This window comes from Gavia stellata, chromosome 14, assembly GCF_030936135.1.
Source record: "Gavia stellata isolate bGavSte3 chromosome 14, bGavSte3.hap2, whole genome shotgun sequence".
Lineage (NCBI taxonomy): Eukaryota > Metazoa > Chordata > Aves > Gaviiformes > Gaviidae > Gavia > Gavia stellata.
The window spans coordinates 1,736,146-1,757,418 of NC_082607.1; the positions used below are offsets into that span (position 1 = coordinate 1,736,146).

The following is a 21,273-nucleotide window of genomic DNA, read 5'->3' on the forward strand; positions in this document are numbered from 1 at the left end:
GAAATCGCTATACCTTCACAGCAGTTGTTTGTAGAAAACAGAAGACTCTACGTCTTTGGCTTACCAGTTTCGTTGCCAATTTTGTTCCAGCTCTGGAGAGACACCCTCTGGGTCGGTGGGTGTTGGTGGCAGTGGGGATTTTCTAAGGTGAAATGATTGCTGAATTTCACAAGTTTTCTATTTTTTTTTTCTTTTTAGGTCCAAGTTCAGTTAAAAACAAGAAGAAGGGTAAGTTTGAGTTTTAATTTAATTTTCCTTTCTGTGCCTGTGTTACCCGGCTATGAATTCCCTTTGGGCAACATGAAGGAGAAACCAACGGCAGGTTCCCCCTCCGGGAATGACAGGGATTAACATGGTGCGCGTCCCCCAGCGCAGACCGTGGCTTGCTCTCCTGCTCCCGCGTCGCCATGGCAGGACTGCATGACCCAGCGGCGGCGGGGGCGCAGAGGTGCTCATTACAGCCTTCCTTAAAAGCTCAAGGAAGTTAATTACGTTGTATAGAAGTAATTCTGAAGATGCTGTAATTAAATAGTTGCGTGGAGCAGAGTCACGTACCCGCTATTGGGAGCCGCGTGCTGTTTGCCAGGCTATCTCTGCCAAAACAGCTTTAGCTTTCATCCCTGTCCTGCCGTGCACCTTGCTACAGGTTGGGGTCTCCTTCAGACCCGCCAAAGTCAACGTAGATAGGCTCCGCGTCTTGCGTCTGGTTGCGTATTAACCTCAGAAGTATTGTTTTATGGGTCCATTCCGAGTGTTGGTCAGCCTACAGGTATTTTGTCCGACTTGCTTATGTTCCTCAAGCTGTTTGCAATGGGTAATCGGGTATTTTTTAAATTGCGCATTGATGAGTTGCTGTGACTTGGGTTATTCAGGAGGCAACCCCGTGTTTCCATGGGGTGTCTGATGCCGTCCCTGTTTGTGTAGGACTCCTGGGGAATGCTTACAGTCATATGCTTCCTTGCTACCAGGAACCTGAGCGAGCCAAAGGGTCCGAGTTCCCTGATTTCAGGGAAACACAGTCAGATTACCCATTTTTGCTCCTCGTAACCATCAAACCACCTCTGTGCAGATTTTAAAAACTGCGGTGCACGCTCACAGCGGGTTGTAGGTTACGAGAAAGGCAGAAACTGTGTGCAGCTCGGGGTGGTGCTGCCTCTGAAGCCCAGGGAGCTCAGCGTATCGCGGGGCTCGTGCAGGCATCGACGTGCAGCACCTGCTCGTGGCCAAGCCACGAGCAAAGCGCTGGCAGGTGCAATGTCAGCTCTCTGCTTCCTACCTCTTGCACTTAATGTCTGTTTAATTAAGAGGAAAGTTAGTGCTCAGCGCTTTGCTGTGCCCCTCGGGAGAGCTTCCCGCACGTGCCGGTGCATTGCCTGGGCTCCAGCCCACCACCGCGACCCGCGGCAGCAAGGGCGGCCGAGCTTTGCGTGTCTGTGCTACTTTAATAGCACGTCAGGTCGCTTTTAATCCGTGGATACAAACTCAATATCTACAGCTGAGTGGTTGAGACAGGACAGAGTTAGAAACTTAGTTTATATTTACCCTCAAAAGCAGCATAAAATTTTATGTTTGAGAAGTTTGTCCTGACAAAACTCTGAAACCCTAAACCCGTGTTAAATCAGCTGAACTAATAACAAATGATGACTGTGGTATTCATAGCCATTCTGGAGTAGCAGGGGGATCTTGTAGAGCTGTATTATATACAGCTGTAGTGCTGTATAAAATAGTTTAATTTTATGGTATTGTCACATTTAATTTTTTCTAGAGTTAGAGCTTATTGTTTGGTGAACGATGATTAGGGAAAACTTACTGGTTCTGCCTGCTTTGAGTTTTGGAGCCTGCCTAGTGCATGTGGGTAAAGACGGAGACTTGGCACGCTGGGACTTGGATGCTGGAGACCCTCCCTGGAGAGCTGCTCGTGCCGGGGCTGGGGTCCCCTCACTTAGAAGATGAATCGAGAGCTTTATACTTACTGAATATCTATTTTTTTGCCTTGTGACTTTAATAAGCGAGCTTCCATTAATGCAGAAAAGTAGTTGAAATTACTTGAAGGAGCAGGAATGCACAGAAAATAAATGTCTCTGTGCGGCATCAGAATTATATGCAATTGTTTTACTGCTAAACTAGCAGCTCATTTAAGTAGCAGACCAGATTTCTGAGACAAATTAGTTAAACCAGCTGTAATGTGTATCCCTCCTGGGAAGGAAAGTAAGGAGTGACAGCAGCAGGATTCCTGACTTACTGCGTATGCTCCTTCATTCGCATGGCCTAGATCAGAGGGGATGTGAATGAGAAGAATTTAGTTAAGTGTGCTTTAGGGGAAATGGGTAAGGGGTTGGATGCCAGACAATAATTTCCAAAGCATGTCGTTATGCCGAGGAGGAGACTTGTCGGATTAGAGGAAGGCTGGCTTGTTGCCAGCTCAGGTTTGAAGGCACGGCTGCTAATCAGGGCAGAAATGCTGCTGCGAATGATTTGCCCCCTTAAGCTTTGCCCCGTTTCTGTAGGATACCAGGGTTGCTTTAATTACCCGTGCCTGCTTGAACTTTGTTTTCTGCATGTTGAAAGTGAACCGCAGTTGTCCTACGCTGATCTCCACGTGCCCTTGTTCACGGCTATTGGCCATCCAGAGATTTCCACTTCTGTGCTAACTAAAATAGATGGGTTTTTCCTTATAGTTTTGTTCCGTGACAAAGATGGATATTTAGTAGAGAAACAAGTACGTAAATGTGCTCAGAGACCATAGCCGTTATTTCATACCCTAACCGCTGCTGTCATCCAAAAAAGCGTTTAATTCTGTCCTGCGGCGGACTTTGTTTCAGCGATTGAAGCAGTGTTGCTAAGTGAATAAAGCTCTCTGGCGTAAAAGCTGTTACCAAGTTGCACTTTAAAAACTCCATCAAAAGAACATAATTTCTATCAGGGATCTGGAAAATCAGGAGAGCACAGGTCAGGCTTTCCCTGCAGGCCTTATTTCAGTCCGCTGTGTGTATGCCCGACGCGGTTGCGCTATTTCTCTTCCTGGGACCGCGCGATGAGATGTGTTGGAGGCAATTCTGCAGTGCTTTCATCCTCCTGGCTGGGTTAGTCCTTCCCTTACCCCTCCACCCAAAGCCCCAAACGCACCTTTAATTATTTTCAGGCATTGTAGCATCTAAGCCCTTCGTGGAGGTTAAGCGCATCCTCGTCGCGCGGTAGGAACGTGGGGCTTTGTGGGGTGCCTCCTGCATCGCCCCAGGCGCTCGGCAGCGGTGGAAGGAGCTGCAGTTCAGCTCGGAACTGCCCTCTGGAGGCACCTCTCTCCCTCAGCCAGGATATCAATCCATGGGGATTATACGCTAACGCATCCGTATACAGCAGGTGGAAAAGATTGCAACTCCCTTCCGTCAAAAAACGGAAAACTGAGAAACCCCGGAGCGGTTCGTCTCGGCTTTTAATACCCCAGCTTTCACTGCGCTGCGTGGCAGGGCGCAGCTGGTCAAAGGGAGCATCCTAACCTTGCCGTAGGGGTGCGACCGGCTCGCGGGAACGCTGCCTCCGAGGGCTGCGGGACCTCCCAGCCCCGTGCCGAGAGCAGGGTGGCCAGGCCAGGGCAGCGGCCGGAGCGCTGGGGCAGAGACCGCCTGAGCCTCCATCTCTTGGGAGGCTTCGGAGGGCCTGGGTGCCTCATTTAAATGTGTTTACGTAGGCTGGAAGGAGCCTGCAAGGCGGTGTCCTGCTTCTGCCGTGCCGGTAGCGTTGTCCTCGTGGTGCCGAGCCGTGGGACCCCCACCCTGGCTGGTTGGGTGCTCCTCCTTGTCCCTGCCCTCCAGCCAGCAACGAGCCATCCCCAATCTTCCGCTTTCCTCATTCCCAGGGCTTTCCTGTAGGTAAAAGACCATCCCATACTCCGTGTGCGGAGAAGCTAACGTTTGACCTTCTATTTTTCAGGTAAGAAGGCTGGTCCTCCAGGGCCCAACGGTCCCCAAGGGCCACCAGGTCCTCCTGGGCCCCAGGGCCCCCCCGGCATTCCCGGCATCCCGGGGATTCCTGGCACAACCGTCATGGGACCGCCCGGCCCCCCTGGCCCGCCGGGCCCTCAGGGACCACCGGGACTGCAGGGCCCCTCAGGTAACCGGTTTGTCCCCTTCTCTGCTCAGAGCCCTCGCGTGCCGGGGGAGATGCCACGGTGGCCCCGCTGCTGTGCAAATAAATAAAGAAGCTCCAAGTTTCCGTCTGAGGACAGCGTAGGCTCTGAACGCGATGGTGCAGCACCCTTGTGTAGGACTTGGGTGTTCCCCGGGCTCGTCCTTGCACCCACGGGGGGACGAGAGGAGCAGCGCGGTGGGAGCCCAGCAGCAGTGGTTCAGGGCGCGATGCCACGGGCGAGGTGGTGCCTGTCGGAAGAGGATGCGGAGAAGGAGCAGCAGAGACCTGCGGAGCCTCAGTTGCTTTTAAGCGTCCCACTGACGCCTGCCGGCGCGCGATTTCTGCGTGTGCAAACTGGCTGCAAGGTGGCTCTTCCCGGCGGTGACTCGGTCTTTGCGTTAGTTCCTCTTAAGCTGACGCGAAGCCTAGCTTTGCAGCGGGACCGGGAAGGCGGACGCTTAGCACAGCCGCCCAGCCAGCCCAGGAACCGCACGAACCGAGGCAGCTTGCCTCCCGTACCAGCCAGATGAAAATGCGTTTTTTTCTGCCGTTCTTGGTTTCATTTTTCTTTGTTTCTTTGTATCCGCACCATATTGTTTCTCCCTGGAGTCACGTGCCAATCATTTTGTTAAAATCCCTGCATTTAATAATTCTTCAAAATGCAGATTAGTGGAAGGTCACATCAGTGTTGTTTGTTATATACAGATGAACAGTCTAGTATTAAAAAAATGTATCTTCAGGGAAATCGGGGCTATTACCCTATAGCTCGCATGGCTCTCAAAGGAAAACTTGGTTGACTTCTCAGTTTATATCTCAGGAACTGCCAAAGCAGAGGCCAGGAGCAGCATGAGGTCCTTAGCACTCCGGGGTGCTGCCCACAAGCATCTCCTCTTTAATAGAGATTTGGCTCTCGGAGAGAAGAGATTTCAGCATGTAGCTTGAATGCAGTGAATGACCTGAGTTGCTGCAGAGTGAAACTTGTAATCTTTGCAGCCAAGAGGCTTTATTGCCACTACCGATCAGGAAAAGGGTTGTGCAACTTGTCCTTCTAGTGGAAACTGGTTGAATAACGTTGGGGAATTTTGACGATGTTAGACAGAGATGTAGGAATAAAATAGGAAAAAGTTAGATGAATCTTTTTCTTGCTTACGTACTTTTTAACGCTAAGCTGCACCCCATACCGCTGTTACTGTCCTCCTCCTGTTAAAAATGATTTTTTAATGGTTATTATGGGGCAAGAGAAGTTTTATTTATAGGCGTGTTTACTGCAGCTCTTTCAAGCTTCCTCTTCAACGATGTGAAATTGCATTTTGCAGGTGCCACAGACAAGGCCGGCTCCAGAGACACCCAGGTTGGTTGATCTTCCTTCAAGGGGAAAAACCCAGTTTTAGCTGGATCTTTGTAAACATTACCGGCTATGTTTGCTAATGTTGTGTTCATTGGTATAGCTCTGAAAAACCCCACTCCTTCCCGCATGTGCTAAATCGTAGCTACACAGAGTGACTGCCTGAGCTCACCCTTTTTATTGCTCAAAAGAAAGCCGTGTTAATCTGGCTTGGGCTTCTCACCTCTTCTCCAGTACTTAAACACGTTGTTGTCAGCTGCTCTGATCTTCTTTTTTCATTTATGAAAAGCATTTTCGTGATCTCAGGGTACTACCGTGCCTCTGTACTGGTCACCAGGGCTGTGGAGGTGTGTCGAGTGACGGTAAAATGGTGCGGTCATTAATTTTAAATCCCTATGGTCTCGTTTGCAGCCAGCTGTGGTCCACCTCCAAGGCCAAGGCTCAGCAATCCAAGTGAAGAATGGTAAGGATCTCATGATATTGGCAGTTACTGAAAAGAGCCCATCCTGCACCCATAGCTTTGTAGCGGGGTCTAAGTCCATCCTAGGACATGGTCCCTCATTATCCCTGCTGTTGGCCTCCCCCGTGACAGTCTGATTCCCCTGCCCAGACCCCCTCAGAGGAGTCTTCCGTCCAGTGTCCATCCCCGTTTCTCCTGCGCTCCTATTTAGCTCCCAGATTATCTCCATCCTGTGCATCCCAGTAATTCTGTCCTGCTGAATCTCCCTTCTCCGTGACCTCCAGATATGCGATGTGCCTCCTCCAACCTGCTGTTGTATCATCAGTTTTCCTCGGTGGCCACCCTTCTTTCCCGCTCTATTCTGTTTTAAGCCCTCAGCATATCCTTTTCCTGTCTCAGCCCCATTAGCCCGTGGTTTTCTCTAGTTTTCCCAGTAATTTATGGCAGGGGAAGGCACAGCTGTAGCGTGAGGACGCAGAGGTGCGCAGCCACTAGCTCCTCCCGCGTTACGCTGCAAGCCTGCACACACGCAGCCTCCACGGTCCCTTGTGCATCTCTTCCCCCACCAACAGCCCTGGAGCCTTTAAGCCCAAGTCCTGCCGAGCCATTTCACATCCACAGGCAGCTCTTTGCTCCCCTCCTTCCTCCCCGGATCCCTATCCAATTTCTGCTCGAGTTCCTGCTCTTCTTGCCAACAGCTGGGTCTCATTCATTAGCTGCTGCCTCCCTGCTCCGGACGTCTGGTTGTGCCGGAGAGGAGCTGGCTGTCTTGTCCCCTGGCCTGAGTCACCACACGCAGCTCCCCAGGGAGCACGGGCAGCAGCCCTGGTGCACGTACCCCCGTTCCGGACCTGGAGGGCGGCAGCTCCCAAGGGCTGGTGCAGCAAGGGACAGGGCTGCGGGACTCCTGGCCACCAACTTCTGCCCCGTGCGTGGGGTGATGAGGGCTGGCCAACACTTCTGTTGAAAGGCAATTTCTCTCTTTCAGCAGACGTGAGCTGTGGCAGCTGAGATTTCTCATGGTTAGGGAAGTATGCTTACAGCGGGGCGGGGGAAAGCCCCCCAAAACAAAAAGGAAACCGGCCGTTCCTAAGAACAATGCGAGGGCAAAGATGCTGTTTTGCTTATGTTCAAAAAGTAATTATCCCTTTATTAATGGGAAGCCTGTATGTTTACAGAGCGTACGCTACTCCCCAAGAGTGGGAATTGCCCCGTAAGTGTCCTTCCCTGCTGCTCGGGAACGGTCTGCAGCCATGAGCCGTTCCTGCTGCCCAGCTGCCAGCCAGCCCAAAACCCAGCCTGGCCACTTTGCGACTGGGGGCAGGGAGCTGAGAAGCAGATGAAGACTGGGAGGAAAAGAGTCGTATTTGATAAAACAAGGCACCTACAGAGAACGCCTCTGTCCTCGGCTCGTAGCATGTCCTTTGGACCTGCTCGTTGGCCCGTCCAGGGGACAGAGGTCTACTCATGTTGTCAGTTATTCCATTGGCTTCAATGCCAGAGGGTTAGGCGGTGGATCTATAAACCCCTGACAGCGCTGAGGACCCCAGTTAGGGGTTAATGTGTTGTGACGTGATGCAATTTCGTACTTTGTTGTTATTTTGGCTTTTAAAAACCTAGGAAATGTAATAACAAAGCGTTTGTTAAACTAACGCTAGGTACAAAGTCAAGAATGTTGAAGTCAAGGAACACCAGAATTAAAATCGATTGTGTAACCCTAAGTTGGCCTCCGTGCGTATACGTGTCCTGAGAGACGGTGTGGTCCCATAGTTGCACACGATTTTTTTCCATAATACTGTTGTCTCTTTTGCTGCAAGGACTAGTTTTCTTCTAGGGATGATCCCAAGGCATAAAGGGAGGGTGATGGCTCTAACATGGCACTTCTGCTGAGAACATCTTCCAGCCCAGCAGCACTGAGAGGAGGGCGGACAGATTGGTCATGTGTAGTCCCATTCCCATAAGGACAGGAATCACCGTTCTCATCCTAGCCTTGCTGTGGTCCTCAAGGATGTGGTCTTCAGCACAGCGTCTGCTGAAGCTCTGCTTTGTTTAGTGTGGAAGCTGGGTAGAGAGGTGTGGGGAGGGGAATAAATGAGATGGAAAGTAGAGGAGGAGATTTAATGGTCTCAAGGCTGGGTGGTGTCAGTTGAGGATCTTTCTTGGAGAATTGGATCCTGGTCCTACCTCTGCTTGCAGAGTTTCTTCCACGATAGCGGGGAAGTCGCCAGTAACAAAGCTTTTACAAGGGCCGTGAACAGATGCTCTTCAGGAGGCGCCTGAAGAATTTCTGTTATAATTGCAGCTGCGATAAGTCATTTGGAGTTTGTGGCTGAACATACAAAAATAGCCCCTGGCCTCTCAGGTGAATTAAGAAAACTTAGCAAATACCTTGCAGTACAGGTGTTGATTTGCGTGTGCCGGAGTGTCTTTGCTCTGGAGCGGGGATGATACTGGGAACATGTTTTCAGGCCTGTAAAACACTCAAATATGATAATAAGTTCCACTTAGTGTCAGGAGGAGGCAAGCTAGTCCGTCTCCGGTGCTGGGGATGAACGTAGTGTGGTACAAAAGGCCGTACGCCTGTTTTCAGGGATGAGGAAGAACTACTCTTGAGGACAAGTAGAGATGTAAACCGGTTGTGCTGTGCACTAAACGGAATGGGTGCCCACCAGCAAGTGATGGTGTAATTAAAGCTATAGAGAGGAGTCCAACCTAATGCACCGTAGCCTTTAATTCTGGGATTTTCTTACCAAGTTACTTGACTTTTCAACTTGAGTCTGTGCCAGCCGTTGTGTATGAAACCTTGCAATGTCACTGTATTTCTGTGCTCCTGCGCTTTTCATTCTGACGGGTACTGAGTGACTGCCATTTTCTCATACTGAGATCTTTCAGGTGGAGTCCTCAATGACTGGTCTCGCATCACTATGAACCCCAAGGTGTTTAAGCTGCATGCCCGCAGTGGGGAGCTGGAGGTACTGGTGGACGGCACATACTTCATCTATAGTCAGGTAGAAGTGAGTACGGTCCTCGGCCTAACTCCTATTCTTGTGTTCCAATGGAAGCCTTGCATGAACCACGAGAGGGCTCCAGACAACTACCAAATGCCAAGAACTTGTATGTACTTTTAACCGCTTCGCGCTCTAGCAGATGTGTGTCGGAGGAAGACGTTAGCGTTTCGAAGTGCAAGGTCCCACGTTTCGCCGTGACACCAGCCGCAAGAGCTTAGTTACCGAAACGCATGCGCAGACACCCAGCCAGATCCCACGTGCCACCAAGGCCTTTTTTTAATCCTCCATGTTGTCTGTGCAGTCATTCACCAGCCCATCTAAACCCCCTTGCAGAACAAGGGTCCCAGCAGGACGCTAGGCTCTGTGCTTTAAAAGAGGTGTAAGACCAAACCCCTGACAGCTCGTGATCGTTGCGAAGCCATGTCACTCTTTGTAAGCGTAGGACTCTTGGCCCCGGGTGGCTTGGCCAAACTCCAGCCCAGGTAACTCCGTTTTGCCTCCACCTTCTCCGTGTAGCTTCAGACCGACACGATCCGCCAGCAACCGCGTTGTGCAGCGGGATGGCTCGGCTGCGGCTTTAGTTGGTACCAACGATGGATGTACGGACCTGCTTCTGTAAAAAGGGCTAAACCAAGTAATAAATCATTGTGTTATGATTTAGCATACAGCTAATTAAGACATCATTTCCTCTCCCCATTCAAATGAAACGCAGGAGATGGACTGTCATTTAACGCACTGCTCCCAGTGTCTTGCAAATCTCTGAACAGAATTGCTTAGCTGCATGGAGTATGAGCTACGAAGCTCTCCCCTTCCAGAGCATGCAGGGTCTCCACCCACCCCTGGACTGAAAAACTGTCCAGGTTCTGGGACAGATTTTAGCAAGACAAGAGGGTTTCTGTGTGACAACCACAATTAAGCAACTTCCACCTTGCTCCAGGCTTCTAATACTACCTCCTGCTCATGATTTGCCTCTATTCGGTCGGCAGCCCCAGGGGGACGCTACCAAGTCGGATAAAGCGGGCTGTGGACATCAGGTCAGACAGGGGCTCTTCCATGGAACTGCTTACATCTCTGGTTTGGATGGGGACAGGAAAATAACTCTACATGGGCCAAAGTGTAATTGCTTCCCGAGTGCTTAGTGCTAATTGCTGGCCACAACGTCGTGTCTCTGAAGCCTTTGTTGTTTGTAGTCCATCAAGGAAAAAGGGGACGCGGTCTTGTGTAGTCCCTGTGGTGGCAGGGTGTAGGCTAAGAAGAATTAGCAGATGCCTCCAAAACGGCGGGTTTTCCTCTGTCAGGAAGGAGCAGCCCTGGGACCGACTGCTCTTTGGACAGGTCTTTCTCATGCATCTCGCAGTTCTTCCGAATCAGTGTGCCGGAGATGGTTAAGTAGTGAGCAATGGAGTCACGGGGACTTAGCGCTAGATCTAAGGGCTAAATCGGTACAAACACCACAAGGTCATTGCTTCCAAGCTGTGGAGGTTGGGAGAGTGTCTTCCCTGTAATAGCTTATGCCTTTGAAAGCACCTCAAGTCCAATTACAAAGAAGGCAACTCCCAGTACACCCTAGGGCATTTTTGATGTCAACACTAAAGGAGGCTCATGGGACCCAGAAAGCGGGACTGGCCAGGTAAGTGAAAGAGGACTTCAGTTAAAACATATCTCTTTGTTTGTCGGATGAAAAGCTGTTTGTAGCAGATAGGGTTGTCTGCTCATTTTTGTAACTGGGCCTGTGCAGGTTTGTCATTTTTCCTGTAATAAGCAGGGTCTAAAGCGAGGATTCGTAGCTCAGCCTTAGGTACGTGGATTCACGGATGCTTGCATGCTTGTGTTAGCAGGAAGTGGAATGCAGCGTTTCCTCATGCTTGGTTGGCTTGGGGTTCTTTCTGCCTCGAACAAGTCAACCTCCCATGAGTATAGGTGTCCCGGGGCCAAGGAAGGGATCGTTAGCGGAGGGAACCTATATGTACACGCTGAAAGGAATGTGGACGTGTTCCATGTGCACAAATACACTCCCTAACACCTTTCTTCTTCCTGCTTCACATCAGGTATACTACATAAACTTCACAGATTTTGCCAGCTATGAGGTGGTGGTGGATGAAAAGCCCTTTCTGCAATGCACTCGGAGTATTGAGACCGGCAAGACCAACTTCAATACCTGCTATACAGCTGGGGTCTGCCTCCTCAAAGCCAGGCAGAAGATTGCTGTGAAAATGGTCCATGCTGACATCTCCATCAACATGAGCAAGCACACAACTTTCTTTGGGGCCATACGCCTAGGAGATGCACCAGCATCCTAGATGAACTTGGCATATCCAAGGATACTCACAGAACTGCACAGTGCTGCTGTTCATAAGCGTATCAGTATTTCAGGGGGTTCTGTAATCCGGCCATAAAGAAAACTGATCCAGAGCTATTTATTCCTATATGTGAATGCAGGAAGCACAATTGTCTTCTGTGACTTGCATGGAGACTTGGATCAAAAAGCTAGTTGAAAAAGCGTTGTGAGGAAGAAAGGCTGTTGTGTCTGCCTTGTCTCAGTATTTCAAGTATTACTGCACTGATACTCTGCTCTGTGATCTTCACACGAGGCTTGTTGAGAGTGGTGTGGGTCTCTGCTTTTATGTTGCACTAGCAAGAGCATCCCAGGCGGTAGCGGGAGAAGACAGACTAATGTCAGAATTGTCCCATCCAGGCACTCCTGCTTCTGCACGCTAACGAAAGCAAGAAAGGGGGTTTCTGGGTTTCTGCCTTCCCAGTTCGAACTGGAACGGCCGCGGGGTGCCAAGGGAGGTGAATATGACAGGGTCAGTGGTGTTTACATTCATCCTCAGGAGCGCGAGCAAAGAAGGCGAAGTGCCTCTCCCTAGAGCTGGGAAGCAGGCTGCAAAAGCAGTAAGTGCGAGGGGAAGGTGAATACTTAATAGAGCAGGCTTAGCAGATAGGAGACTGCCTCCACATTCCAGAAATCACAAAGTCCCAAAGAAAATGCCGATTACCGGTTCCAGAGCCTTTGCTACTTTCAGCTCCTGCCATTACCCCAGAGGTATACCTTGCCCTAACGGGGGCTGCCTTAAAGTACTGCTGCTGTTACAGCAATTTGTGTTTTGTTGGGGGTTTTTTTGTCTTTTTAATTAATATTTTGCAAACCAGAACACATTTCTACAGGCTTCACCGAGCCGCGTAGAGCAGACACAAGTAATTGTGAAAACACTCTGAAGAAGTTTGTCATGTTTAAGAATAAAATTATTCAAACAGGAAATTTTTTTTTTTCTGTTTTAATAGCAACTGTCCTGCTTTTAGATGTGGTTTTTATCCTTTCTCCCCCCACCCCTTTCCTTTTGGCACCCTTCTACCTAAAATGCTCTAATAAGTGGTGATGGAGTCTCTAGCAAAAAAAATTTGTATTTAAAACGTCTGGTCCAGCATGAAGTCACCACTTTTTCTTTTCTCTGAGCCCTGCTGAGTCTAGTCGTAACTCGATTTCTGGTGACTAATAGAAGAGCTGGGACGCTATTGTTTCTTTTGGCTTCTTGAGCAACTCTCTCCCGTTACCTCCCCTCAACTGGGGAGATCTAAAGCTATAAGATGTGCTTGAGCTGAGGAAGAGGCTGAAGCGCTAGTTGCTCTTTTGTGTCATGCCTTGGTTTGTGCTTGGTTGTGTTGGGTTGGTGTTTTTTAACTGGATTTCTTTTCAGAGCAAGTTTTTTCTACAAAAACTCAAGAGGGTAGTGAAGTTTCAGCCAGTGTAGCAAATGGGGCAAGTCCCGAACTGACGTCTTGGTGATGACCTCCACCTCCAAGCAGCGGTGCCTCAGCCACCGTCACCTGCAGGGACGTGGGAGCGGACGCGTCTCGGCACCATGCTGTAGCAACTGATCTGACTGTAGAAGGGTCCGCCCTGGCTGAAGCATTCTTGGCTCCGTCGCTTTTCCCCATCCGTAGCGAGTGATCTCACTTGCCAAGTATTGCAGTTATTGGGAGATAAATATTTCTTGGGGGCACCCATCTTTGGCTACAGCCTCGCTATTCACAGGAGGCGTGCAGTTTGTAAAATAACTGCATGAAAAATTGCCTGCTATTTCTTTTTCAATATGTTCTCCTCCTTTCTAGCCTTAACATGTTGGACTAGCAAGAGCCTTAGGGGCACTTAACTAGTCTTTGTGGTTTATTTCCTTTAAAATGGATTAAGAAGGACATGTTTCTCTGACGAGAATGAATCAGGACAACTCTGTATAGTGAGAACATTAAGCAAATCATTAACAGAATTGCTTTAGAATACAGCCCGAACAGCAAGGCTTAGGGGCAAGCATAAATAACGCAATGACTTGGGAGAGCGCGATGGATGGAGTTTGCATTCCTTGTCCCCCACTGGCAGGATCTGGGGTTTGCTCCTGACTGTGGCTGCAGGCAGGAGGAGGCAGAGGGAGAATCCCTTCTCTCTGTAAAAGCCCCATGCATCGCTGTCGAGTTCCCTCTCTGGCATGCGCCTGGGATGCGGGAGGAGAGGAGAGCGGTTCCTGCTGTGGAAGGTGTTAACGGGCTTTTTCTGATGCTCACGTTACACCAAAGCATGAGCTCGGTGCAGCCGAGTTGGAGATGTGGAGTTGGAGTTGGCCATGGAGTTGGAGAGCAGAGAATACCTGACTGCAGGTGGCCTTGGTACCGAGAGCCGCGTTTGTCCCTGGGGTGAGCAGGCAGATCACCAGTCCTGTAGCAGCCGTGGAGTCTTTATACTTGAAACCCTTTGGCCTCTCTAGCAACAAGTTCTCGTTAATGAAGTATTACAGTGCAGGTTACCTAGGCTGTAGTATAGCTTCTGCTGCATGATGCTTCTCCAGATGGTGACCCACCATCTTTGGTGCCTCTTCCCCTTAACTGGAGCCGAAAAGGCCTGGAAGCAGCTCGGAGGAGGGTGAGGAGGATGCGCCTGGGAGGTTTCAACAGACTCCAGCAGGAACAGGGCCTTGCTCCAGTCTTTCCCTCTGATGTCTTTGAATTTTGATGTATCCCAGTTCCTAGTCTGTTTGAGAAGGAAGTGCTTCATTTATGGACAAATGTCTGCGTATCCGAGAGACGGATGAAAGCAGTCACCACTGGCTTCCCGTGTGCCAGCCGCCTTCTCCGCTGGTACTTGCTGGTTCTGCTCTTACCTACGTGCCTTGGCTCTGCTGCCCAACTTCTGGCTGGACTCCAGCTGCAGAAACGGTAAAGCAAGCAGCTAATCGGTATATAATGCATCGTCTGAAACCCTTCTCCCTCCCGTGCTCCTCTCTACGAAAACAACTTCTAGGGAAGCCAGCTTGGCTGTTGTGTTCAGGGCCCCTTTTGAAGACTTCCCTTCAGTAAAGGCTTTACGTCATGGCTCCCTACCCAAAACTACCTGGCTTTCCAGCGCCTTCCTCACCCAGGTAAGCCGTTGTGGTCTCCCTGCCACCCCCTGTCCCCATCAGGGGACTTGGCACCGTCCTTCCACTGGCTGATCACCGTCAGGTGCTTAGAAAAGGGCGCCCAAGCTGTGTAGGGAGGGAGACGAGCAAAGTGCATTAGCTTGTTCATGTTTCTTCCCCTCTTCCCGCTAAGAGGTGGAGTGTGGAGAGTCCTTCCCACTCGCTGTGGTTGGTGGCACCTACCCTGGCTCCCGTCCTGGCCCCGGGCAGTCCTGGCGTAGGCTTTGAGGGGAAGGGGCAACTGCAGCTGTGTTTCGTGGCTGCACCCACCTACAAGCCTGACCCCCACCCAGCCCGTGTTCCTCACTCCCAGGCTGGGAGGAAGCCTCTCAGACTCCCCAACAAAAGCATAACGGGAGAGGAGTTGCGGGAAGAGAGACACGACTCCCCCGTTACCTGTTAGAGCTGCACGGTGATACACTGATGCTGTTCTGTGCTTCAACACCTTTATTCAAGACACTATCTGTATATAAAATATACATAATGTATATAAATTAGGATGTAAGTTTATGTAAATTGTCAATATTTTCTTTGCAAATAAAGCTTTTTCCTGATCTCGGTCTTCTCGGTGGGACATCCTTCCCCAGCCAAACCAGGAGTTTCTCAGAAAGCCTGTACCACCACAGCAAAATACGTTGGCTGCGCTTGTGTGATGGGACACAGCTGAAAGGCAAAGCTCCGCCGTCCTTTGGGGAGTATTTGATGTGCAGCTGCTGCGGCTGCTGCCGCTGATGCGAGAGGCGCCGGTCCCCTCGCTGGGCTCAGAGCTGCTCAGCATTTGCCTTCCGACTCCCCGCTGCTCTCTGCAGCCAGGGGAAAGCGCAGAAAACAGCATTTCTGTCCCCATGTTTCTTGGGAAGGAAATAGAGGTTTGATGTACTTAGAAAACCAGATACCCTTCTGCCTCCTTTACGCCCAGGCTGGGAGCGAACGCCTGTCACCCCACGGTACGGCTGTGACGTTGGGCAAGTGGCTTTAGCCCCTCTTCTACCAAGCCTCCGTCCTGCTGCTTGTTCTTCCCATCCTTTGGAGACCTCTCACGTGAAAGCCTCGGGGGAGGAGGGGCACCCGTCTTTAGCAGACCACTCTGGAGAGCTGGGAGCCAGCCCGGAGGCCAGGAGTGGCAAGAAGCATGGGATGCCCTGTGATTTGCAGGAGGAAATCTCTTCCCCGTCGTGCTGTGCGGTTCGCTCTGCCTTCGGCACGGTCCGTGAAAAGCCTCTCGGTATTTGCAGGGCGCCTTGGACGGCTCTCGGTCCGCACCTGGCTCGCTCTGCCGGGCGCTCCTGTGAAGGGAGTTCACAGCCTTGGGATGCAAATGCCCAGGGATTCTCCGCAGAAGTCCCTCATCAAAATGAGGGACTTTTCAGCTGATTTCATCAGCCGTGCCCACTGTGCAGACCTGTGCCCAGCAATTTGGGATGCAGGGAGGAGAGGGCCGGGGTTCCCCGGGCGAGGCGGCGCTGGGGCTGGGCGTGCCGGGGGCTGGAGCACTTGCATGGCACGGTTCCTCCCCTGCGCCGCCTTCCGCTTTCGGGGCTCTGCGCTCGGCTGCTGATGGGAGACGAGGGACGCTGGAGGCAAAGGTTCATCCAGAGGTCGGCGTTTCCCTGGCCGGAGACTGCAGGATTTAAACATCTGCACAGATGTGCTATCCTCACCACGCCTCCGAAAACAATGGCGGGCTGTTCGCTCACAGCTGCCTCTGGCCCTGGCTGCTGCCGGGGCCCAGGTCCACCGTGGTGAGTGGAGAGGGGGTCAGCCTAAAACACCGGCCCTGGCCTTCGGGCTGAGCCCGGCTGGCTGTCACCGCCGCCGTGCGCGCCCTGGCTGGTGTCGTTGCTCTGGCCCAAGGCTGAACCACGTTCCGAAGGTGACAAAGGGCTCCCCGCCATGCCAGCTGGCAGGAGGGCGAGGGGCGACAGCAGCAGAAGCCAGGCTGCTTCATCTTCCACATGCGTATATATGTGTGTGTATATATTTATATATGTATAAAAAACTAATGTTTTTTCCTGCCAGACCCATCTAGGACTAGAGCAAGAGCTCTGCAGCCAAAACTACAGCAAAACACATCCTTGGGCAACCGTGCAGCAGCCTGGAGGTGCTCCTTCAGATAGGAAGGAAATCGGCCACAGCCAGCCAAAAACCCGAAAAGCGTGCGTTTTGCAGACCACCCCGTGAAGCATGCGGGGAGCATGTCCCCGGGGAGCCTGTCAGCACCGGGACACGGAGATGTCACTGCAAAAAAGTCCCTGTGGGTGGGGTGCAGCTCTGGGCACCCAGATACCACCTGGAGCTGCCGCGGGGAAAGTCCCCGTCTGGTTCCTGCCCTGTGTGAGGAGGTGAACCAGCAGCCATCCCCGAGGCCTGACGGGGACACAGGGACATGGCAGCAGGGAGCCCAGCACTTGCAGCACAGCAGACTCCTGGAGAGGAAGAGGAGGAGGAGGAGGAGGGAGGTGCCAGCTCTGCGCATCCCGCTGGGAATGAGTGGCAAACCCCAGGGAGCCCTCGTTTCCCCGAGGAGGGGCAGTGACACGGGAGGGTCCCCTCGGCGGGGTTGCGGTGGCACGGGGAGGGGAGTTTGCTCTGCCTTCCTGTGGCAAGCTCACCTGCGGCCCCGGAGGCACTGGGCATCCCACGGTGATCCCCGGCGGCTGCAGCCAGGAGCTCGGTCCCCTGCTCGGGATGGCCGGGGAGCCCTCGCCGGCTGCTCCTGCCATCCTCGGCACCAGCTGCCCGGCAGGAGCTGGCACAGGGCACAGCCTGACACGGGGCAGAGGAAGCTGGAGGAAGAGCAAGTCCAAGCAGGGGAACTACCTCCAAACCTCTCTGCTTTCCCAAGTACCACCTCTGCCTCCTGGCATTTAATTTCGGTGGTTGGTCCAGCCGATCACCTGAGTGCCGGTGCAGCCCTGCCTCCTGCCCATCCCGCTGTTTCTCTTTCCCTTCCTTGTAGCTTCGTGCACTGTTTTTCCCCCCCTGCAAGCTTATGTCTTTCTTTTCCCACTTCCGTAGCTACGAACACCCACATGCCTTATCTCCTTCCCCCGTCCCATCCTGAAACCTATTTATACAGAGCCCGGCTCCTGCCCAGCTTGCCAGAGAGCACTGGAGGAGCAGGACGGGGCTGGCAGTGCCCGCAGCCCAACATGCTCTTGTTTGAACACCGGCTGGCTGAAAGAGGATGCTTGCTGCTCTGGCTGCTCCCATCTGTTCTCAGAGCCCAGTCTAACGGGGAGGCGAGGCCCAGGCCCACGCCGTGCCAGCAGGTAAGGCTGCTTTCCGAGGAGCCCGTGGGCTGGGATGGCCCCAGCAGCAGTGCTGGGTCCGAGTGGGGCTGCAAGCATCCCTCTGCGCAGCGCAGGGTGCATCTCCTCCCCACAGCTCTCACCTCCCTCCAGCCTCCACCTCTTTAACCTTCCCAGCTTTGATCTCTTCCCTGCTCTCCTGTCTCCCAGCTGGTCTCCCGCTAGCTGGTCCCCAGCACCCAGGTGCTCCCATGTCCCTGCCATGCTGGTGGCACCTTCCAGTAGTCCCTGACATGGGGGTGTCAGCTCAGTATGTTCACGCAGAGGCAGGATAGAGTGTAGGGTCCTGTGAGGATTCAGACAGCGGTCGTGGATGTTAGCAAGGCAGTTGGGAGCCTGGACGTGGAGCATGAATGTGGGGGGGGGACACGACAGAAACCAGCTGCTCCATGTCCAGGCTCCTGAGTCCAAACTGGCGGAGGAAACCAGTTCGGAGGGAGAGGGAAGGTGGAGCGCACCAGGACGGTGCCCTTCCTCTGCCCAGACAGGACAGGGATGCTCTGGACCAGTCCCTGGGCTGTCCCAGTGCTCTCCAGGGGCTGGGTTTGCCCCACTGGACTGCTGCATCTTCAGTGCTTACGTTACTTTTTTGCCCATCTTGCTTGCTGGGATGCATGGGAGGACAGCCAGAGACTAAGCCTTCTTGCGCCATCAGAAACAGCTCAGTACTATCAGCCAGAGTCTCAGCCCACCTTAACCTTGGGGACAAGCTTCTTGTCTCTAAGCGTTAGATGATGTGGTCCCTTCCCATCCTGGGCTTGGGAAGGGGGAGCAGTGCTCATTTCCACGTTGCTCATGCCCATCTTGGACAGCAGCTGGCTTGGCTGGAGCTGTGGTCTGTAGCCCCTCTCAGGCTGACGGCTTCTCCTCCCTCTCTGTAGAGCCCCACAAAGGTGTCTTGCAAAGGAGTTGGCCTGCGCAAGTTTCCAAAGGAGCTTGGCCAAGGAGTTAAGTACCTCGAGCTCTCCAACAACTTCATCCAAAACCTGTCGGGCAGCCACATGCCAGGGTTTGGGCAGCTTGAGTACCTGGACCTGTGCTTGAACCAGCTGGAAGCCGTGTCAGCCACAACCCTGGCTCAGCTACCCCAGCTGCGTGCGCTCCTCCTGGGATCGAACCACCTGGACCGCAATTACCTCACTAACGGGAGAGCCTTTCGTCTGCTTAGGAATATAGAGGTCCTGGACCTGTCGGCAAATAACCTGGAGAGCCATATGGCAGGCTGGTACATCAGCAACCTCACCAGGCTGAGGACGCTCGATCTCTCCGGGAATAAGATGACCAGGCTGCCGGCGGGAATCTTCCGGAGCACGCCACAACTACGGGAGCTCGACCTCAGCAACAACTACATCATAGAAATTGAGGAGGGAGCTTTTGAGGCTCTGGGAGAGCTGGAGGTGGTGAACTTGGCTTTGAATTCCCTCCACTGTATCTCTGGCTTCAGCCTCATGCAGCTGCGAGTTTTAAATCTCAGCCACAACGCCCTGGAGCTCTTCGTCTCGGAGGAGGGAGCGGAGCCCTACCTGCTTCAAGTGCTCGACTTGAGCCATAACAGACTCCTCTATTTTCCAGAGCTCCCCAAAGCCCACTATCTCACACACTTAAACCTCTCCAACAACCTTATTGCTTCCCTGCTCCCAGGCTCACACCATCCGGGGGAGTTTGTACTGCGCTACGAGGAGATGGCGAGGTTTAATAGGACCTTGCATACCGCGGCTGGTCTGACACATGTAACTGACTTGGATCTCAGCAATAACCGGCTGCAGCTGTTCCCATTTACCTTCTTCCACAGCCTGGGCTCTCTGCACAGCCTCAGCCTGGCTATGAACTGTCTCCAGGACGTAGCCGGGGAGTCACTCGCTGGCAGCATGGAGCCCAGTGACCACTCGCCCGCGCCGCCGGAGCGTGCCACCCTCTCTGTGCGCTCGCTGGACCTCCACAGCAATGCCATCCGTGTGCTGCCACGCTGGTTTTTCGATTCTCTGCCTCAGCTGGAAACGATCGACCTGGGCTCCAACAGCCTCCAGCCTTGTGAGAGCCAGGGGAGCGATCGGGGAGGGAATTCGGGAGGGGGCTCTCGCGTGCCAGCCCCGGGAGGCACCTGCACCCCCTTCTACAACGTGCCTCGCTTGAAGCATCTCAGTCTTTGCAAGAACAACATTACCAGGCTGCACCCCTACGCCTTCAACCAGACCTCGCTGCTCTCCCTAGACCTGTCGGGGAACAAGGACTTGTTCGTGCCTAAGGAAGCCCTGGGGGGGTTGGAGTTCTCCCTGCAGAAACTCTCTCTGAGGGGCAACCAGATGGACGACAGCAAGGCAGAGCTCCCCTGCCTGGACACGCTCAAAGTCTTGGACCTCTCAGGCAATAATTTGAGCCTTTTGCCCACAGGTCTTTTCTGCTCCCCGCTGGAAAGCCTGGACGTTCGCAATAATAACCTGCTGATGTTGGAAAAGCCGGCGCTCGTGAGCTGGTCCCGCAGCCTGAAGGACGTGTCCGTCGCTGGAAACCCCTTCAGCTGTTGCTCGCTGGCCTGGCTGGACACGCTGCGGGCAGCCGGTGTGGGCGTGCGGGACCTGGACGAAGCCCTCTGCGCCTACTGGGACGAGAGCAGGAACTTCTCAGCCAAGATAACCAGCAGTCCTCGGTGGCTTTGTCCACCTCCCAAGGGCACCAGCTCTCTGGCTCTGCTCGTAGTCATGATGAGCCTTTTCTTTCTCAGCTCCGGGGCTTGCTGCCTTCTGAAGAAAGGGCAGAACTCACCGGGGTGCATGGGACTCCGCAGCAACAGGGTGGGGGAAGACCCCCACCCTCCCAAAAGAGAGGAGCCAGCCGAGGCGAAGCCAGCAGACAGCATCACCAAAGTGTAGCCCAGTCCTGGGGAGCAGGAACTGTTGTGATCGGTCAGAACTCTAATTATTATTATTAATAATATTAATAACATTATTGTATTTTAGACCTCCTCCCCTCACCGGCAGCCTGTGTGTTTTGCAAACCCAATAAAGGGAGCGCGGTTGGTGCTGAGCTCTGGGCTGGGCAGGTGTGGTCTCTGGGCCACCTCTCCTTCTCGAGAAGGAAGGTGCTCCCATCTGCTCTGTTCCCTGCGGGAAATTGAACGGTCTATAAGCAACTGTGGGTGGGTTTTCTGCCCTGCTGTCATACCTTCTCAGCAGCCGGGACAAGAAACCAAGGCCTGGGCTGCTTGGATTGATCTGCCCCCCCACCCCGAACCCATCACGCTCTGCTTGTGGGGAGGGAATTATCTCCATTGGTGCCACCTGAGTGTTTCACAGCTTTCCCAGCAGTCACTGTCTGCCTTTTCAGTAGGTTTAATAGCTCGGCTAATTACCTGCTCCTGCTCCCAAAAGCAGTCCCCAGCCCAGCCCTGCAAGGAGCGGGCAGTGGCAGGGAACAGTGTCTGGTGGTGGCAGCTCTGGCAGTGGTGGGTCGCAGCACGGAGCGCCGCGGTGGGAGGGGGTTTCTGCAGGATCCTACGCACATCTCTCCTGCCTTTTCCTGCCAAGCTGTCATCCGAAGGATGCTGTGAAGTTGGCAGGGCTTAAAATGACCC

At 52.9% G+C, this 21,273-nt stretch overlaps 2 protein-coding genes across 2 annotated transcripts in view; both read left to right on the forward strand.

The window, feature by feature from the left end:
* EDA (ectodysplasin A) overlaps nucleotides 1–12,521 on the forward strand; it is an 81,170-nt gene extending 68,649 nt beyond the window's left edge. The window contains exons 3-8 of the mRNA XM_059824366.1: nucleotides 199–228; nucleotides 3,931–4,110; nucleotides 5,445–5,479; nucleotides 5,885–5,936; nucleotides 8,817–8,947; nucleotides 10,990–12,521. Of these exons, the coding sequence (XP_059680349.1) occupies nucleotides 199–228; nucleotides 3,931–4,110; nucleotides 5,445–5,479; nucleotides 5,885–5,936; nucleotides 8,817–8,947; nucleotides 10,990–11,241 (680 nt within the window). The 3' untranslated portion in view covers nucleotides 11,242–12,521. The remainder of the gene's footprint in view (nucleotides 1–198; nucleotides 229–3,930; nucleotides 4,111–5,444; nucleotides 5,480–5,884; nucleotides 5,937–8,816; nucleotides 8,948–10,989) is intronic.
* A 1,039-nt stretch (nucleotides 12,522–13,560) lies between these two features.
* Nucleotides 13,561–20,572, forward strand: LOC104254304 (transforming growth factor beta activator LRRC32). The gene is given in 7 exon segments (XM_059824560.1): nucleotides 13,561–13,603; nucleotides 17,172–17,266; nucleotides 17,268–17,294; nucleotides 17,296–17,361; nucleotides 17,363–17,500; nucleotides 17,502–17,663; nucleotides 18,584–20,572. Coding segments are annotated over 7 exon segments (2,520 nt in total).
* The last annotated feature ends 701 nt before the right edge of the window (nucleotides 20,573–21,273 follow it).